The sequence below is a fragment of the Mytilus galloprovincialis genome, chromosome 3 (genome assembly GCF_965363235.1).
Source record: "Mytilus galloprovincialis chromosome 3, xbMytGall1.hap1.1, whole genome shotgun sequence".
In the NCBI taxonomy this organism is placed as follows: domain Eukaryota; kingdom Metazoa; phylum Mollusca; class Bivalvia; order Mytilida; family Mytilidae; genus Mytilus; species Mytilus galloprovincialis.
The window spans coordinates 74,158,344-74,180,649 of NC_134840.1; the positions used below are offsets into that span (position 1 = coordinate 74,158,344).

Consider the following 22,306-nt stretch of genomic DNA (forward strand, 5'->3'; position numbering starts at 1 on the left):
TTTGAGAACCTTTGGTGACCTCACAGTCTAAATATCTATTTAAGTACATCACATAATCTGTCCGAGTCAATGGGAGATTATAGAGCGCCAATGAATGGCCGTAGCTACACTGATATGAATTTCATTCTAAATCCAGCATCTATATTATGTCAATAATTTTGGTTGAATTGGGAGTGGTTTATAATAAACTATGATTTATCCCTTTCCAAAACAAGAAATATTTGTATACGTTGATCATTTTTACAATTGAATTATGGTTGGAAAGAATATATCTCCTTCCCCCTCATGCATAGCTCTGATTCATTAATCGTATGTTGAAACACTGTAGGCCATTTTGTCTTATCAATTCTGAAGGGGTAGTTTTAGATTTATCTGGCGCACTATCATTTATGTTATTGGAAATTTTTCTACATTTTACTTTATTTTATTTAAAAAGTGTAAATAAAATACACTTCGATTGCATGTACTCGAACAAACCTTTTGCATTTTGAAGAATCTATTTCTTATCCACACAGTCAAATACAGTAGTTAGTTTCACAGTAGACTTTTGGTGTCGTTCAGGCAGTTTTCGAAACTTGTAACTTCTATCCTTGGCTTTCAAATATTTGGCTTTGAGAAATCCAGATGAAGGTAAATCCAGGAAAGCGCTTTGAATGCATGACATTTGTATACGTGCTGTTTTCTTTTTTTTTTTCCATTATTTTATTGATCTATACAACTCAGACAGTAATCAATTGTATATTATCACTTCAAAAATACATGTTAAAACATACAAAAATGTATAAAAGATACAGAAAATTTGAAATTAATTAATCAATCATTAGGGGGAATACCTAGGGGACAAACAAGTTCGAGCGAAACATTCACGCTATGGAAAATGGAAAGCCACAAAAAGTATACAAAACACTATTTAAAAAAAAAGACTGAAATCCATTCGGGGAAATTGAAAAATTTGGTTTTTACTACGCTTTTGTTTCGAGGTATAGATGATTTGAACAACTTACTTTGTCTAGACAAAGATTAAATATAGTTAAATTGTTTTATTGTTAGCAATATCCAAATACAAACAAAATAAATCAACTGCTCTTATCATTTTATTAGGAAAGTACTTATTTTCTAGTTTAAACATATTTTATTGTTCAAAATGACAAATGGATTAGACACAGGTTTTACAACTTAGTGACGTCCTCTCCAAATTATTTTTTGTGCAGTGACATGCAAGTTTTGATACAATTAAACAGCTATTCATAACCTCAAAGAATGAAGTTGGTTGTTTCTCGAATGTTCAACACTTACTATAGATATAAATTAATTTATTGGAGAAGAAATGCTAATTAGCATTTAACCTTGGAATTGAAAAAAAATATCAACTTAAGTTAAGGCGACTGTGGTATACCGAAATACAACCTCGCAAATCGATTAGAAAGAGAAAAAGCAAGGTAACAAAAACATGAGGGATTCATATAAACCCGAAAAAAATTGAGACCGGGTGCTTCGAAAGGGTAAGTGCATTCATCGCAAGTTATGCAAATTCGCACTCATCCAAAAGGTTACAAACAGAGATAGGACACAATCTTTAAAATTACAGATGAGATATATAGACGTTTATTTTCGCTGAACTAGTCCATTTTTAAGTGACCAGCTGAAGTCCGCCTCCGGGTACGGGATTTTTTTATTGTGTTGAAGACTCATTAGTGGCCTGAGTCTGTTTATTGTTCTTTGGTCGGGTTGTTGTCTCTTTGACATAATTCCAATTTTGATTCAAAATTTTAAAATACAAGAACTTGCAAACATAACGCTAGTTAGATAGACACCATCACATCGTATCGGTCATCCTAATCGTAACTGTAACAGTAAATATAAACTAGAAGCTCTCAATTGCCTGTGTCGTTCACCTGTGTCAATTGTGGTTTTGGAAATCATGTAATAAAGGGGCGAAAGATACCAGAGGGACACGAATGATACCATAGGGACAGTAAAATAGGGTTAAATCATAGTGTCAGATACCCCAATAATGATTGAGACCAAATTTGGTTTAATTTGGCCCAGATGTTTAATTGACGTCAGATCATCCCATTGTAGTCTTGCCATAGTTACTGAAGACCCCTTATCATTGTTAAAATGGGTTTTCAAGTTGTGACTCTTTGAAATTGGTTTTTTTTTTTCAATTTTCACATGGACTTGTATAGAGGTAACTATGTTCTATTTTTAACCATTGCGGTCATCTTGGTTAATAGCCGGTGTCATCAGACACATTTTGTTAAACAAGATACCCTAAGTATGAGTTAGATAAAATTTGGTGTTATTTGATCCAGTAGTTTCTTATGAGAAGGTTTTTGTAAAAGATTGCAAAACATTACTTTGCTGAACAAATTTGCTGTTTACAGTTTATATCTATATTTAATAGCACCTGTGATCACCCCAAGTAGGTGGGGTTCGTGTTGCTTAGTCTTTAGTTTTCTATGTTTCTTCTGTACTATTATTTGTCTGTTTGTCTTTTATTTTTAGCCATGGCGTTGTCAGTTTATTTTCTATCTATGAGTTTGACTCTCCGTCTGGTATCTTTCGTCCCTCTTTTATAATATTCACGATAATGACCAAAAACTTCAAACTAACAACGTTTCAGAGATATACGTCAAAAACAGCATTTTACCCTATGTTCTTTTTTTAAGCCATGGTGGCTATCTTGGTTGATGGACCGGGTAATAGAAAACAGTTTTAATACTTAATACCTTAGCAATGATCCAGGCTAAGTTTGGTTTATTTGGCCCAGTAGTTTAAAGGAGAAGATTTTTGTTAATGTAAACAGATGACAGCGGACGTCAAGTTATGAGAAAAGCTCACCCGGCCCTTTTGGGCCAGGTGAGATAAAAAGAAGATTTGGTAAGATTGTCAATGAAAAAACTCTTCACAAGCTAAGAGACCAAATAACAAATGTAAATCAATTCAAACGAGAAAACTAACAGCTTACCTTACCTGTATTTGGTAAAACTTTTAGGAATTTTGTTCCTAAATGCTCTTCAAACCCGTACTTTATTTGACCTTTTTTTACTTTTTTGAATTCGAGCTTCACTAATGAGTCTTTTGAAGACGAAACGCGCGTCTGGCGTAATTTCAAAATTCAATCCTGGAATCTATGACGAGTTTATTTACAACCACTGGGTCAATGCCACTGCTGGTGGAGTTTTTATTCCCCGAGGGTATTACCAGTCCAGTAGTCAGTTCTGTGCTGACATAAATTATCATTGATATGGTCATATTTATAAATAAACTTTACACAAAACTTTTTTTTAATACTAAGGCTTTTCTAACTGAGAAATAAATTCCCTTAGCTGTATTTTGCAAAACTTTTTGGAATTTTGTTCCTCAATGCTCCTCAAAACCGTACTTTATTTGACCTTTTTAAACTTTTTTTGGATTCGAGCGTCACTGATGAGTCTTTTGTAGACGAAACGCGCATCTGTCGTAATTACAAAATTTAATCCAGGTATCTATGATGAGTTCATTTAAATAAAAAAAAAATTAAAAAAAACGCCACCCTCTTCCCCTTGAATTGAGACAATGGTGTAAAAGTACAAAATAAGAATAACGACAGTATGCTGAAATATCAATCCACTAAACTCAACCACAAATATGTTGTCAATAGAAACGTCTATCATTTTGATGTCGTCATCTTACATGTAAAAGTTGTGTACACTCGAGACTCCTTAAACCGTCAGACATTATGCATATTCCATAATTTCACAGAAATTTGGTTTTGCTTCTATCAATTTAATGAAAACCGAACATTGCTTTTGGGACTGGTGATAGAAAGGTCTGTTTCGATTCTTTTTTATTTATTGTTTCAGAGTGATGGTGTTTAATCGTCAGTTTTAATGCAGTTTTCAAGATTTCAATTACAAAACTCCATTTTGCATATAAAAAAATTACTTCAATCTGCTGCTTACACTATTGTTAGGATTTATCAAAAAGTCTACTTGGATTTTGAAATAGTGATTAGTCGTTCTAGATAATGAGATATAATCTGTGACAGCCAAAATCATATATAAGGATATGCTTTCCAAATGTTCATAACATTTGATATTGTTTAAAACAATCAATGTTCAATTTATTTTCAGTTTTTCGAAAATTCCGGAATAAAACGAGTTATAGATCTCGGAGAAAATATTCATGATTTAAAACTAAAAATGAAAACTTTAAAAAGAAAAATGGCGGAGATTACTGAAATTCATTCCTTAACATCCATGACGCAAGGCGATGACGAAAAAGAAAACAGATGTGTAACAATTAAAACTGAAAATAAAAGCAAGGATTCAAGGTGCAAAACAGCAGACATCACAGGATCTAATAACAATGATGGAACAGATCATATAGAATTGAAGGACGCGAATTCGTATGACGAATTCGTTTTGGGTAAGTTTTCTTTTTGCATCGTTTAAAAGTTTCATGTGAATGAGTACACAATAGTTATACAGAGAATTATATTGCAATTCGCATAATCAATACAAAATTTACCATTAACGCAGCCATCATTTATTTTCTGTCCTTGTCGGTAATACACTTGGACATGCTGATTACCGTAAACTCATTAAAGCGATTCGGAAGCAGACATCCCGTGGAAGATTTACACTTTTGATGCACTGTGTAAATAAGATAAACTTCATAGTTTAGAACAGTTTATTTTATTATGTTGGCTGTATATTTGCCTAAAATAAAATACCTTTGTTCATTTGAGTGTGTTAGAAGTCTAAATAGTGTATTCATCTTCGTGATTTCTGCCCACAGTCAATAATCTACCATCTACCCTATTAAACATTCGATTTCCTTCAATTTTTACATAAACCACTTCTCTAGATAATTTTTACAAATGCTTCATTCCATTTTGATAAGACTAGGAGGGATTGTTATTTACAATTAAATGTTTAATTTGGTTTTGTTTTCTTCGTATCAACTGACAAGGAAGTCATTTTAAAGGCAAGTCCAAATTGTTCGTATTCCTAAAACTTGGTCAAATCTATACTTTTCAGGAACAGATTCCAAAATTGTGGTTAAAGTACAGTTTCTTAAATGGTTGCCGGTAAATTTCGCACCATTGTTGTCAGTACTTTCTGATATGTAGTTAAAGAAATATAATATGGTGTAATTGCTGCCACATATGACGAAGGCAAGGTACATAGAGGTGTGTTAGGATTTGGACTGGTACAAATGTGTATGTACACTGCAAAATATATGACAGATATGATACTCTCGGGGACAACAAAACACAATTTGGTTTTATTTCTTGCTTTTTTATGAAATGATGTACATCAAAGAATTTTCTGAGTATTACAAACCTTTATTTGGCTTTTTTTTCCAGACATTGAGGACGACAAAATTGTCCCTGATATCACAACAGATATTAGGTCATGGAATAATCAAGTATGTGGTATTTCTTACAATTCTAGCGTGATTAAAATTCAAACATGATTCCATACAGTAATTTATGAAATGATTGATTGACTGTTGAACGTCCAGTGGCAAATATGTTATTGATTTTCAGAATGAGAACATATCATCAGGTCGGTCTAGTAATGGAGGCCGTCGGTGGTAAATGTTAGGGACTACCACCGAAAAATAAGGGACATATATTTCACCTTGCAACAGGCCACATATGGACCCTTCGGAGAGTTGAAGCAAGGGTTCTAAACGCACAGAGAACACTCTCTTAACACGGTAAATCACATTGTACGTCTCCAATGAGACCGGAAGGGGCTGCATAGCCAAACTGGACTCCCACTTTGGCAAGGTTTTTACTGCCAGTAGAGGACCAAAGTGACTATACTTCTATTTTCTAGTTGTCCTTGCGTAAATTTATGATTTGCAACTTATTATGAATTTTTATCAATAATAAAAATAAGCAAAATAGTTGATTAACTTGTCTAAACATCAAAACATTTTAGCATGTACGGCGAATAACACCATGTTCAACCCCGTTACAAATAAATCCGGAAGCGATATTTCAGACAACTTTCTTGTCAACAGTTTTGAATACATCTTTATACCTCTTTTTGTTAGTAAATCTTAAAACTGTTCATGTACATATTTTCTCCGGACATTTTTTAAGTTGATGCACTCTGCAGACTTTGTTTTTGACGTTTTGATAAAGCAACATGAATAAACACTTAAGGACAAAGTACAATATTGATCAATTTCGCCGCTTAACTATATTTAATACACTAACTTTTTTTACGAAAGAACACATAAAAAAACAATTATGCCATGCCTTCATAAACACTTCTATATTTCTTTAGATTAAGAATAGTCGGGATATCTTTTAAAAAAAATATTGGCATTCTATACCGTTTCAACTTTGCAACAAATAAGTCAAGTTCGTATCTTTTAATAAATGTTAACCTCCGAGTACGATTTTAAGAAATCACCGTAATGCCATTTTCATGTATAAAAGATGACATCAGCTACGTTTTAAAACTTTGAATTTTTCGAAAAACTCAGGATTTTCTTATCCCAAGAATAGATTACCTTAGCCGTATTTGGCACAACTTTTTTGGAATTTTGGGACCTCAATGCTTTTTAACTTTGTACTTACTTGGCTTTATAACTATTTTGGTCTGAGAGTCACTGATGAGTCTTATGTAAACGATTCGCGCGTCTGGTGTATTAAATTATAATCCTGGTACTTTTAATATACTATTTACTGCGTATACAGTATGTCAATAAATAATTTCTATAAAAAATAAGCATTTGCTAAGGAAGTTCTGGTAACGAGCAAGGTAAAACCGTGGACCCTTACTCTTTTTATTATAGTTAACTAACCATGTAAAGTCATCATATAAACCAACATTGTCTTCAAATAGTCACTTGTCAACATCTTTTATTTCATTTGATATTGCAATAACGTTTCATAGAGTTTTGCACAATGGTCTTCTAAAGCTTATGATTAAAACGTAATTTTCTGAAAAGTTATTGGATTGGTTGACAGATGATATAAATAATTGACATAAAATGGTTGTGATAGATTGATTTATTGTTGGTGTTTGAACGAAACTTTTTAATATAAATGTAATATCAGTATTACAAATCTAATCTTAAATCAATCCTAATTCTATCTTATTTTTGGGAAATATTTTTTACAAATTCAAATGTGACGTCACTTTGTGTGTTTTTTAGATTTGAAATGTGACATCACTTTGTGTGTTTTCTTAGAATTTCAAATGTGACGTCAATTTGTGCGTTGAAGCTTTGGCAAATTCGGCTGTGTATTTTGATGTGCTGGATTAAGTTGTTTTATGTAATGTATCTGTTTTTATTCTGTAGTGTTCGTCACCACTTCAGTTTCATCATGTATATCTATTATATAGTCATTTTTTATAAAATTTACTGTTTGATAAAGTATGAATTATTCTAAATCATAAGGATGTTATTGTACTAGGCAGAAAAACCTTGCCGTATTGGGCACAACCTTTTGGAACTTTCGGTCCTCAGTGCTCTTCAACTTTGTACTTCTTTTGGCTTTCGAACTTTTTTCATCCGAGCGTCACTGGTTAGTCTTGTGTGGACGAAACACACGTCTGGCGTATTAAATTTTAAATCTGGTACCTTTTGTTAGCTATTATTTGTGTGTTTCTCTGTCCTATATGTTCTCCCATTTATTTGTATTGTAGTCTTGTCATGTAATGGTGTCATTTTAATATTATATTTAACATTGCCATAAAAGCGGGAGGTTTGGCATGCCACAAAACCAGGTTCAACCCACCATTTTTTTTCTTAAAATGTCCTGTACAAAGTCAGGAAAATTGAAATATTATAATAGTTCGTTTCTGTGTGTGTTACATTTAAATGTTTTGTTTCTGTTGTGTCGTTGTTCTCTTCTTATATTTGATGCGTTTCCCTCAGTTGTAGTTTGTAATCCGGATTTGTTTTTATTTCTCTATCGATTTTTTGAGTTTCGAACAGCGGTATACTATTGTTGCCTTTATTTAGCGCCACATTTGGGCTATTTCGTGGCGGCCAGTTTATATTGGTGGAGGACGCCGGAAAAAACACCGACCTTCGATAGGAAAACTGATAATTCTAGCCAATTAAGATTGCATTCGAGTGCACCCGCACCAGCGATGTTTGAACTCACAACCACAATGTCGACTGGCTAGTGATTACAGTAGTAGAACTACTCCGACCCCTTGGCCAACCGGGCCCCCTTAAATGGATGTGTGAACAAAGAAGAGGCATATATAAATAATAAATTTGATAACCTGTATAATTTAGCTATATTTTGAAGTAGACAACACTTGTGGTACCATAGTGATATGCATCAATTAACCTAAGTACTATAGATAACCAGACGAAAGCTGTATTCAAAGAAAACTAATCTTTGATTATCTCACTTGCTGCTGTCCCTAGAAAGATCACAACATAATATTCAAAAATAAAATTTCGAATTTGTTTATAACCATCAAAACGTTTATGATGTTTTCATCTGATGGAAACAAGTCGATAAAAAAAACATAAGAAAATGATATCTTTTTAGAAAAAAAACACTTCTAAAGATAAATTAAATTTGAAGAATGTTGAGGTAGACCACAATCATGTTGATATATTTGAAAAATAATAGATATGTAAAGCAGTAAAGTTCAAACTGTTAACCTTTCATACACTATAAACCTTCTTCGATTTTAGCAGTGGAATTGTATTTGTAATTGAATTGTTCTACGGAAAAAAAGATTCGAAATGGATATTTTGACAAATATTTCTGAAAAAGAAATATTGAGTATTACAAACAAAAATTAATATTAAACGGATAGTAATATTTTAAAAGACCACTTGAAACATCGTGATAACATGTTCTATGTGTTTGCGGGAAAAACCAACATTTAAAATATATCAACATTACTTCATTATTGTATTAAAAATTATCATAAACAGGTTTTCTTAATTTTTCACTTTTTATAAACTAAACTTTAAGGTGTAGATGTTAATATTCTAAATATGTCATAACCTATCTTTTAAAATGATACAATTGTTTTATATTTTCATTGCTTCAGAGAGTTTTTCATTACAGACATTACATGGTATACTGAATGAAATAGAACACTTCCAACCACTTATCGGTATTACTCATACAGACGATGAAGAGACTGACATGGATGTTTTTGTCAACATCCTACTAGTGGGACCAAGGGAATCAGGCAAATCTAGTTTCGTAAACACTCTTGAATCTGTTTTCCGAGAACGGACAGTTATAAAATCACATGACAGGAGATCTAGATCGGTATGGTTGATTCCTCTTGATTCAATTTTAATCGTGGGGTACAATTTCTTTTAATTTCTTTGGTTAAGATGACCAACTAATTTAAATGTTAAACTGAATTCTTAGGCTTTTATGTAAACTTTGACAAAACACGTAATCAAATATCCACAAACACACAATCATTTCTAAATTCATGAAACCTGATTTCCACGAAAACATATGAATCTATAGTATACAAGTAGTGATGACTCTATAAACTGTATGACTGACATTTAGTTGATTATGTAAATTGCATGTTTTTGCCATCTTTATTTCTGTAATAGAAAAACCTTTTGAACAGCTGATATTTGTGACATCACCAAATGAGTCTTATCACCGGATATGTACTTACATTTGGAACACAAATGAGCTCACATGTGGAACAGAAAAAACTAACCCTTCCGGAGTATCAAAGTTCGTCCCTTGCTTTTGTTGGTACATGATAAATTTTTAGTTTCCTCTGTGGTGTAAAATAGAAATTGTTGATCCTTACGTCATTTTTGTTTGTTTTATTGCATGATGTTGTATATGGGTCTTTCATTACTATCTCATAAATATTGAACCCGATTCTCAATTCATACGCTAAATCGGCTTATTACTACAGTTTTTTTAATTCAATATTCAGAAATATTGAATGTACGAAGAATGAAGACGTTTATTGCATGTGAACTTTAGAGAAAAATATGATTTTCGATGCTTTTTACTATTTCACTTTGTTGTTTTCGTTGCAAAAGCAGTTTTTTTATATTCTGTTCTTTTTCAACAATGGAGGATGTGGTGATTAGAATCCTGATTCCTAATATTTGAATTTCTTTAAGGACACATATTCCCCTGGAAGGAGCTATGTTTGCTTAGTTTTTTATATTTTGTTTTGTTTCAAAATTTGAGAATCTAAGATTGAAAGATTCAATCTACTATTTTCAAAGCAGATTTTTGTTTTTTAAAACCTACGCCACGTATTAAGTGAACATTTTTTCTGATCTATTATATTTTTCACGTTTCTGTGTTATTGACGTAATCAAAAATGTTCACATTCTCCTTAGAAAAAAAAAAAAACAGAAACTCACTAGATATCATATTATGTCAAAAGCAAAAATTTATTGTAAAGATAAGAATCAGAGAGTGATCAAGATTTCGAATATGTATTTTAATTACCCCTCTCCTTATTTATCGAGGCTTGCCTCCTTCATCTTTGAAAATGAGTGGGGTCTACCACTTACTCATACTATTTTCTCCTCGAAAGTCTTCCAGTTCGTTTTCGTCTTTGTATTGTTGTCTCAACTGCAGGTTACATTCTATACCTTCAATGTTGGAAGAACGCGAAAGCAGCCAAAGTTCCGAATATGCATATATCGAAGACCAGACAATGAGAATGATGTGACCATAATGGAAGCCGACTTACAACATTTAATAAAAGGACACATCAAAAATGATTATGTGGTAATATTTCAAATTCTGTACTTTTTAACTTATTTTGTAGTTATACGCCAATTTACGGGATGTATTATAATAAACCGTTGTCCGTCTGTCCGTCTGTCCGTCTTCAATATGTTGTAAATTTTCTTAAAAACGCTTTAACCAATTGGATGAAATTTTTGTGAATTCTTTATATTTATTGACGTAAGCTCCCTTTCATTTTTTATTTTTAGATTTCACATTTTACATTTCAGAGATTTAGGGTTTTATTCATTACAAAAAGGGGGATTTTCTTGTTGTCTGACGATAACTCAAAAACGCTTTAACCCATTTGCAAGAAACTTTGGGGAATTGTTTGTATATATTGACAATTTACGTTTCCGAGTTATGGGGTTAAATTCATCACAAAAAGGGGGATTTTCCAGTTTTGGGACATAACTCAAAAAGGCTTTGAGGAGTTTTCCTGACATTTTAGAGAATTGTTTATATCTATCGTTGTAATCTCTCATTCGATTTTATAAGTTTTAGATTTCATGTTTCTGATTTATAGATTTTATTCCTAAAAAGTGGTGATTTTTAAGTTTTCGAATAATACCTCTAAAGTTCTATCAGCAGTTTTTGGTACCTTCCGATGAACTTTTTTAATTATTTGAAATTTTAGATGCAGAATAAAAAGAGACCCTATTTTTATTAAGAATTAAATAAATATTATCGAAATATAGCATATTTAATTTAGTATATATTTTTTCGACTTTAATATTTTGACTAAATGAGGATTCATATGGGGTCCGGGGGGGGGGGGGGTTGTTGCTTGTACAGTACGATCCACAGACCCTGTCCACACATCAAGTCCCTCTACTTTTCAGTTTATGCAATTTCTTCCTTTTTTTTTTGTTGGTTGCCTTGACTTTTATTTTTTTTCAATCGATTTTCGATATTAGAACATCAATGAATAACTGTCGCCTTAGTTAACAACTGTTACAGGGTGAACAATGTTAAACATTTTCCCCCAGTATGTCTGTTTGTTTTGTTCACACATTGTTATCTATATTGGAATCATATGCGACTGTTCTACTAGTGAGAGGTTTAGCTAGCTTTAACACCAGGTTTAATCCACCATTGTTTACATAAGGAAATGCCTGTACCAAGTCAAGAATATGAAAGTTGTTTGCCATTCGTTTGACGTGTTTGAGCATTTGACCTTGCCTTTAGATAAATAACTTCCCGTTTTGAACTGTCCTTGGAGTTCGGTATTTTGTTGTTTTTCGTTGTATGTGCAGTCAACTTAAATGGAAATAGAGACAACAAAGGGTAAATACAAAAAAATAAACGGACAGAAAAGATAAGAATATAGATTTCCAATTGAATAACTATAATAAAGCGGATATTTTATTTTTAAACACGAATGAAGCAAAATGGTATTTAACTTTAAATGAAATTGTTGAGTGAGCATTCTAAACATTGGTCAATAACTTGCCATACACTTGCATTTTACGTTATAAACGTTTTGTTCATCGTGTGGCAGCATACAAGTAACTGTTTGATGTAATTTATCTGGTTAGTGTACGGACGTTTAACTTAAAATACAGCCAGTTTTTGAATACTCTGATAGAAACACACACCTTCTATTACCTTACCTTGATTGTGATCTAGGAAGATATATTTTTCAATGTTAAGTACATATAAATTAATGAAAGATGCGTCAGAGACATGTACTATGTACACTTTAGTCAGTGTCAAACTTTATATAACAATTTCAAATTTTTGTATAAGAGAAATATGACAATCGAAATCATTTTTTCAGATTGAAATCAAATTATTATCAAATTATTTACTTTACTACATTGGTTAGAGGTATAGGGGGAGGGTTGAGATCTCACAAACATGTTTAACCCCGCCGCATTTTTGCGCCTGTCCCAAGTCAGGAGCCTCTGGCCTTTGTTAGTCTTGTATTATTTTAATTTTAGTTTCTTGTGTACAATTTGGAAATTAGTATGGCGTTCATTATCACTGGACTAGTATATATTTGTTTAGGGGCCAGCTGAAGGACGCCTCCGGGTGCGGGAATTTCTCGCTACATTGAAGACCTGTTGGTGACCCTCTGCTGTTGTTTTTTATTTGGTCGGGTTGTTGTCTCTTTGACACATTCCCCATTTCCATTCTCAATTTTATATATTATCTGAAGGTAAATTTAAACATCTTCAATTGTTTTGTTTTGAATTCTAATCAAGTGTCAACGTATTAATTTGTCATATACTTAGTGGTTGGTATAATACAATCCTTCATACTTTATGGGGTTTTTTTAGTTTACAGGGAATAACATTGCTGCAGATAATCCAAATTATAGGAAATATCCAAATATAAACGACAGAGTGCACTGTTTTGTTTTTGTGTTTGACTCTTGTCAGCCCTTAATCATGGAATCGTTTCTACAACAGACAGCTTCAGTTCGTGATTCTTTGAACGACGCAAGTATGTTAAAATCTACCTAAATCATATAGTTATTATTTGGAAACCGGTGAAAAAAATCTACATACGTATGTGCCTGTCCCAAGTCAGGAGCCTGTAATTCAGTGGTGGTCATTTGTTTATGTGTTGCATTTTTGTTTTTTGTTCTTTTTTTTTTTTTTTTTTTTTACATAAATCAGGCCGTTAGTTTTCTCGTTTGAATTGTTTTACATTGTCTTATCGGGGCATTTTATAGCTGACTATGCGGTATTGGCTTTGCTCATTGTTGAAGGCAGTACGGTGACCTATAGTTGTTAATGTCTGTGTCATTTTGGTCTTTTGTGGATAGTTGTCTCATTGGCAATCATACCACATCTTCTTTTTATATATATACGATGATCAAAATTACTTTCAATTCAAGCCACAAATTTTGTGTTCTCAACTAAAATTTGTAATTCTCATATGCTTAAAGAGAATTTTTTGACAATTTTTGAATTTTTAAGGTAAAATTATGTTGTATTCTAATAAATTTTTCAATGTCCAGAAAAATGTTACGGCCATGTTCCATATTCAGAATATTTCTACTATATTGCATTTGTTTAAGTATCAACATATGCTCATTTTACCAAAAATCATAAAGATTCATTTATTTCTATGAATAGTAGATGCTACATAATGAATTTTATTGGGTCTTAAAGATTATGGATGCTCTCTCGATTATATTAACAACTTTTGTAGTTGTGAAATTGTTTTGTATAAAAAGCACTTCTTATTTCTGTACATAGCATATTTCAAAAATGTGTCTGCGGATAATGAAGAAAACGATTAAAATTGCATATTCGCCTTTGATAGATGCTGATGTAATTCTTTTAATTTCATATTGAATACCTCAACGTTTGGATGCTGGCTTCCAATTATTTATAGATTCTAGCATCCCAAAATATCCGGATGCTGGCATCCCAATATATCTGGATGCTGGCATCCCAAAATATCCGGATGCTGGCATCCCAATACTTTTGGATGCTGGCATCCCAAAATATCCGGATGCTGGCATCCCAATATATCTGGATGCTGGCATCTCAATATATTTGGATGCTGGCATCCCAAAATATTCGGATGCGGGCATCCCAAAATATCTGGATGCTTGCATCCCAAAATATTCGGATGCTGGCATCCCAAAATATCGGGATGCTGGCATCTCAATATATCTGGCATCACAACCTTGCAGACATGTACCATTTTTCATTATGACACGAATTTAAATGCTGCTTTCTAATCAATTGGATTTTAGTATTAATCCACCAATATATCACGCAGTACATTTCCTAAGGTTTTGATGTGTGTTGAATGCATATGAAAACAATCAAGTAAACATAAAAAAAAAAGCTACTGATGAATGCCGGGAAGATTATATTTTTAGTCTTTGTTCATGGCCAGTGGCCAGTTTAATGCATATTGAGAATGTGACATCATAGGTCAGAGTGTGAAATGTATACTTGACCAACAAACTGAGTCTGAATTGTAAAGTGCTAGTTGACCATGTGAATGCTGATGTCAACAATTTGATATTTATAAAACTATGTCAATGTACTACCGGTAAGTTTCCAATAATTAGCCAATTTTAATGTTATTTTTCTGAATTTGATTACCATTATGTAAGACATGAGGTATACATGTTATTAAAAACATGCTGCTCATCTTGTATGGCATTTTATCAATCAAATGAATTTGCCCAATGACCATCAACCTTGGGAATTTCTGATGAACTAAGTCATCCAGGACAAACACTCTACAAAACGGATTGGTGACTGTACCTTTATTAAAATGCTAAATATGAGGTGCGTTATATTTAAACCTGCATAATAATTTTGTTTTGTGTCTATGAGAAACCCCATTGGCATCCAATGTATAAATTAAGGAGATTTGTTTCCCGCAATTGCCTGTATACAATAAAACGTGTACCACAATGCAATATTTAAAAATAATCTATTATTGATACTAGTACACAGTGTCTATGATCTGTACGTACTGGATATTGTCAGTATCTCTGGACTTGCTGTATACATCTTCCAATGAGTCAGTACATCATGTCAGGATCTTCTAGTACTTGAGCCTTTCATTTTATTAACAAAACTTACATTTTCTTTATTACAATCATTATTAAACTTGTATCTTTTTTCTGTATTTTAAAATTTCAATATTTGTTAATCATTTAATCAAATCAGTTACACGAACTGGAACTTTCAAACTTTCTATTATCATGTATTGCTAGTGATCTGAAATCAGCTTGAATCACAAAAGATCTGGTGCTGTTTGGATGATTCGTTGTCTGAGTTTAACCTGTCCAATAACTATAAAGTGTTGCGATACATTAATACACAACACATGAATAGTAACCAGAAAGGTGAAGCCACTTCTTTACAAATGCTGAAAAGAGAAATAAATAATTATATGAAATATTATCAACAATAAATTTTCGTTGTAACATCACACCACTAGGGAACGAAAAAACGCATTAATATTCGAAGAAAACCTTCATTTAAACTTCTTTTAAATTAAGTGTTCCACACAAATATATGCCTGTTGTTACTATTCAAAACACATACATTTGACATATGAACCACTAGTTCAATTGATTTTTTTTATGGAACAACATCCAGGTCTATACTGTACATTATGAAAGGGAGAAAAGTGTTTTTTTTTAGAAATACATCCTACATGTATTAAGCGACTTTCGTGAAATTTAATCCATCTAAGGGTGTATTCGGTTAACACCTTTTTTGAATTTGTGTGTTTTTTATTTTATTTTAGCCTAGTCCTGGAACACAAAATTCTTGTAGCGATATTTACATTTTCCTTAATTTTCGTATTTTCTTTTCATTTATTTTGCAAATTTGCTATATATATGCATTGCTTTTATTATCAAGCTTCCACCGAACTTCGTTTAAAAAAAAAGAAATAAATCACGAAAATATCAGCTTAAAATCATTTATGAAAAGATGACTCCGAGGCATATTTGTAAGACTAACTTGACCCATAAAACTATACATGTAACCTATTATTATTAATTCCTGCCAGTAAGCTAAGTACAAAATTTATATTTATCATATATTTAGTACAAAATACAGCTATTTTGTGTATCTAATAAAGGTTCGTTTTTCCAGTCTGTATCACCTACCCTGTATCGCATACCCCGTATCGCATAGCTAAACCCGTATCGCATACCCCGTATCGCATGGTAAAACCCGTATCGCATACCTTTTTTTTTTTTTTTTTTTTTTTTTTCATAGTCAGTTTTTTGGGGTTTTTTTGCTTAAGAAAAAAAAATTCCTCAAAATAGATCAAATTTTTTAATGACGTCATTGTTTGGTATGTAACGTCACGAACGTCAAGTTTTCATATTGTATGTGACGTCACGAACATCAAGTTTTCATATTTTTTGGCACACTAAATGCAACTATAGAAAATACAAAACACTCAAATAAATACAATAATAATCAAAATATTTTTAAAACAACAGTTCGCAAATTGTAAGGTAACCCAGGTGCTTCGTATAAATAATTGAGCAGTTATTTTAAAAGGCTTTGAAACAAGACATAAGCAGAACTGAAGGTAACCCCGTGCTATGGATCAGAAAACAGTTCATATAATATAATACTCTTCTGTTGAAATATATGATAAAGCGTATAATACATGGCAAAATCCGTATCACATGCCGTATCACCCTCGACCAATATCATCCCTCGGGCCTAAAGCCCTTGGGCTGATATTGATGTCTCGGGATGATACGACATATGATACGGATTTTGCCATGTATTATTCTCTATATATTAGAGTAAATTTATTTTGAAATGGGTAAATCTGTTATGTATGATAAGCGTTTCTTTCTTTTAAAACATAGTATTTCAAATTTTACATTCAATCTGATTCATATATGACTATGCAGTATGAGTTTTGTTCATTGTTGGAGGCCATATGCCAACATTTAATTGTAAACTGCTTAGTCATATTGGTGCTATATTATTTGGTCTCAGTCCGGTGGAGAGTTGTCTCGTTAGCAATCATACCATTACTCAAATATTACTCGGACTCCAAACGGCTGTTTTGCAAGACAAGCTAGGCCCATGAGCGTAGGAAGTCAAGACTCCGAGTAATCTTGGACGGGCACAAGTTAACTGGTTTTAGACCCTTGCAAAAAAAAGGCAAACACATTCAATTTTCTAGACCGAAAATCAATCTGAAATTAAGTTTTTCATACTTTATTTTTCTTGAACTCAAAGGACTCTTACCAGTGATGCATTTTAATGGTTTTCTTATAGGTTGTCTAGGGGTAAACAAATTAATTTTGCGGACCCAATATTTTTACTGGCCATGGCCATATTGATAGTGGTTAATCGTCTCGGTGGGGTTTATGTCGATAATATTTTTGTCAAAACTATTCATAACTTCATGAAAAAGTACATATTTCCATAATGCAAAATAAAAAAAATATATGTGTATTTCCTATTTCCATACCTACCCTATAAAAATAGAAATAGTCTTCCTTCAAGTTTTTTGGTAATTTGGCACTAAGCACTGTTACAGTCATAATTTCTCTCTCATAGACTCGATGTAAAAAAAATGGTAAAAACTCTCATAGTCATATTAAAGTATGTCCGTCTTGGAGGCTCATCGCTACCATAGGCGGATCCAGCCCCCCTCCTTTTTCGTGTGAAAAAAAATGGTTTATTATACAGACTGAGGGAAACACTAAAAGATGACTTTAGCGGGTCCCTTTGTTATGGCAGTCAGTGCCCTCCCCCCCCCCCCCCCCCCCCCCCCCCCCCCCCCCCAAATCCCATTTATAGAAAGTTCTGGATCACCATTGGCTACCACAAACGGATCGAAGTGCATCGGCCTCCCCGACAACATGGGAGAATCTGGCGACTGACATTAATCATTGTTGCCTAACCATTTAAGCCTGTAATTTTCCCTCTGGAAGTAATCAGAATTATATTATCCGGCTGGCGTATCAAGTCACTGAAATGCGTCCGAGATTGCTCGGACTTCAAACAGCTGTTTTGCAAGACAAGCTAGGCCCATGAGCGTAGGACGACAAGTAATCTCGGACGGGCACAAGTCAAATCGTCTCCTATAGAAAAATTCGACATCTGATAATATATATATGAAACCATTACAGACATACAGTTGTCGAGTTGAGTAGAATATTCCTTATGAATGGCTAAATCTGAGAAATCTCGGACTACGAAGTGCATGTAAAATATAAGAAAATCTACTTTGTCTTACCTGTATGAGTAGCGTTCTATTGCGTATATGTTTCTGTTATATCAAAATTATAATAAATTGCGGCATACTGGCCAAAGAAGTGTTTTTTGTCCTTCCCCTTGCAACCATGTCCACTTCGCCGATTTTAAACATTCTTTTTACATGACGTCATGCGGGTGGGATTTGCCGCAATAAGCGTAGGAAAATAGTGCAAGCGCTTTCAGTATTAAGCAAAAGAAAAAACTAACAAATAAGAGAATATTAAAAGGGTTACCTGTTTTTATTACTTTTCAAAAAATATTTATATCGGTATAAGTGATTCTTGAGATTTGATTTCTTATCATGTTTACTGTCTCTGCATGAATCTCTACGCATGATGGTAAAACACCTCTTACGTCATAATATCCCTGACGTCATTAGATAAAGTGTTGGGAGGAAAACATCAAACGGATTTTTGTTGTTGTTTTATTTTTTGCATTACACAAAATTATGCAATGGAGTACATCTATAGAAATTCGGCCAACAGTATATCAAACATAACTTGTAGGATTACTGCATTCGGATATTTTGCGATGTCTGCACTCCTACAGTTTTGGATGCCAGCATCCAGCTTTTTCGGGATGCCAGCATCCCAATATAACGGGATGCCAGCATCTCAATATAACGGGATGCCAGCATCCCAATAAAACGGGATGCCAGCATCCCAATATGACTGGATGCCAGCATCCCAATAAAACAAGATGCCAGCATCCCAAAATAACGGGATGCCAGCATCCCTATATGACTGGATGCCAGCATCTCAATAAAACGGGATGCCAGGATCCCAATATGACTGGATGCCAGCATCCCAATAAAACGAGATGCCAGCATCCCAATATGACTGGATGCCAGCATTTCAATATATAGGAAATCCAGCATCCCCAAAAAATAAAAAAATATTTAAAAAAAAATATATGCAAAACTAGCATCCTAGTAAAAGTAAGATGCTCCAGTACATTATTATTTTAACAACAGCATCTACATCAAATTTTAATGCTGGAAGCATATAAAATCAAACAGACAGCATATGTACCATAAAAAGATGCTACCTTATACAAAATATGAAAGCAATTAAAAAATTGAGAAATACTTTGACAAATAATTCAAAATAAGCATCTTTTCATTGACATATGCTATTTTCTAGTTATTTCACGGAATGTATGAAAAAAACTGTACATGAGAATTTGAAATTTTAGTTGAGAACGCATTAATATGTCAAATTCTCAAAAATTCAAAATTCACGAACAGATCATCTCCGGTCTACGATAATTGCAATAATGCGAGAGAAACCGGTTTTCTAGTAAATAGGGATGACGACACGATATTACACTTATACCATGATTTAAAAGAAATGTTCTGCCTCATAGCTTTAAAGGATATGAGACAATTTTTCCAAAATTTATTTCAAAGCTGCTCAATTTTATAATGTTTTTCAACCTGAACTAAAATCGTCAGTATTATTGCCGAATATGTGTTGTTTTTGTTTTTGTTGTTTTGTTGGTTGTTTTTCTTTAAATTTAAAACATTATTTGATTATGGAACAACTGTATAATTCTAGATTTCACAAAATAACAAACCGGTTACTGTGCTTATACAACTATCCACGGAAAAAATAGTATCTACTAAGCTAACACTTTTTTTTTTATAGAGATCCCTCAGCTTATACTTATGACAAAAATCGATAACCTGTCAAATCTGATACAGGACGATTTGTCAACGACATTTCACAGTAAATTTATACAGAATAAGATACAGCAATTTTCAGGATTGTTAAGACGACCATCATACAGCGTTCTGCCCATGAAGAACATTCAAATTGAGCACATACCCAGTACCAACTTGAAGATTCTTACATTGTATAATTTGAGGCATATGCTGATGACCACGGCTAAATACCTATCGGAAAATAAGGAAGAACTCCAACAGGACACGTATGATCGAGAATATTACGATTCCTGTACCTTTCAGTCTCTTTAGAAACAGACTTCTAAACGTTGCAAATAGTATTTGCAATAATTTTGTATTTATACGTACTTTGCGAACTTTTGTTTTGTAATGGTGTTTTAGTCCGTATTCCGAGACAAAAGAGCTGTGAACTGTCAATCATTTCTACACGATAAATATGTTTTGTTCCTGCGGACCAAGCTTCAAATGATATTGTTATTGTACGTAAATCGTACTACGACTAGTATCTTGTAAAAGAATCAGGAATAAATGAGCCTTGAGTTAATCCCAAATATAAAAACATATTTTATGGCAAGGATGAGATGTTTTCTATTCATAAGTCCTTTATGGCTATAATGAATATGGCATTTAACAGCCAATCCGGGAACTAACTTATTTGTAACGAATACAATATTTTTTCAAAATTCCGTACAAAAAACGGTACGCTGCCGGCTCATCTGCATGTTTTATAAAGGAATTGTCTTTTCGATTAACAAAAACTTTGTCAGCAGTAAAGAAGGTCTTCAGAAAACTGTGAAATTGTTAACTCGCGCATTGGTATGAACCAAACGTAGATTTAAAAAAAAAAACTTCTGGATAATTTTAAATATCGATCTTTCTCTAAAATTAACTCAATTAAAACCTTTGATTTTTCACCCCTTTATACACCATTCCCCACTTAAAATTGAAAAATCCTCTAAAAGAGATAACCAGCATTATCTTACCTGGGATACATTTGTAGGAATATGATGGTTAAAGGCGTCCGCGTTAAGACTTGATCATTTTGATAGGTCACTAGTCCCAATTTCACACGTTAAGATAGTCGGTAAGATAAATTCGTTTCATAGTGTGCTAGTAATGTAATACGGTATATATGAGGTCAAAATAGGGATTCGAGCTTCGCTCTCACTCCATATGGAATTGACTGACCCCATATATACCGTATAAGATCAGTAGCACACTATGTGACTAAATTTTAATGTTATCAATATCGAAATGGAAGCATACAATTGCTTAGTGATACGATACGGCATATTTTGTTTATAGTTAACTTCACGGAGGAACAAATGATCAGTTTGTTTGAGTTTCTTATTGACAACATATTATGGAATTTGAAAGAAGACTTTTTCAACAAATTGTCGGTATTCCTTTGAGTCTGGTCTTACTTTCAAATGAATCTGAGTTCCTTCAGACTTTTTTCAAAAACAAGATGAACGAATTTGAATTCAGATCTTTTAATAACACATTCAGATGTATTCAGTTTAAACGTTCTTTCGAAAAAAACCAAGACCTTGTTGGTAAATATTCCGCATCAACTTCACAACAATACATGATGGTCATGAAATATTGGATTCTAGGTACTGACGTTGTTTATCATTTTAGTTACTTGTTAAAGTTAGGTTTTTTTTTATCTGTCCTTGTATGTTTTTTACCTTTATTGTTAAATCCATTTTGAATATCTTTTTTGAAGTAACTCGGTATTTCTACATCCCGCCTATGTGTGTTTTTGCTGTTGTCATTTTGTGCATTCTTGCTTTCATTTTCGCTTATGTGCATTGTCTTCAGCGTTTTTATGCCATTGTATGTTTTTTGTTGTTGATATGGTAATTGTCTTTTTATTGATTAAGATAACAACACAATGTTAACAGCTGCACCCAGATGTTTTTTTCTTCATTTTTTAACTATAATGTCTGTTTGTTTTGTTCACACATTGTTAATAAAATTGAATTTTATGCGATCGTCATAAAAGTGGGAGTTTTAGCTACTAATTTTCCAACTTAATATTATTTTTAATCAAAGAGAAATACTGATAGAACACTTTTTTTATATTTTTTTCCTTTAAACATAAGGCGTAAACAGATATGTAACATAAATTTTGGACGTTTGAGTTTTATACAATCGTTAAAAACG

The 22,306-nt window shown here is 32.9% G+C and overlaps 1 protein-coding gene across 2 annotated transcripts in view; it reads left to right on the forward strand.

The window, feature by feature from the left end:
* LOC143066563 (interferon-induced protein 44-like) overlaps positions 1-21,673 on the forward strand; it is a 30,586-nt gene extending 8,913 nt beyond the window's left edge. For both annotated transcript variants that reach the window (XM_076239450.1, XM_076239451.1), the window contains 6 exons: positions 4,119-4,413; positions 5,357-5,418; positions 9,056-9,265; positions 10,571-10,723; positions 13,006-13,171; positions 20,100-21,673. In XM_076239450.1, coding sequence (XP_076095565.1) covers positions 4,119-4,413; positions 5,357-5,418; positions 9,056-9,265; positions 10,571-10,723; positions 13,006-13,171; positions 20,100-20,428 — 1,215 coding nt within the window. In that variant the 3' untranslated portion in view covers positions 20,429-21,673. The remainder of the gene's footprint in view (positions 1-4,118; positions 4,414-5,356; positions 5,419-9,055; positions 9,266-10,570; positions 10,724-13,005; positions 13,172-20,099) is intronic.
* The last annotated feature ends 633 nt before the right edge of the window (positions 21,674-22,306 follow it).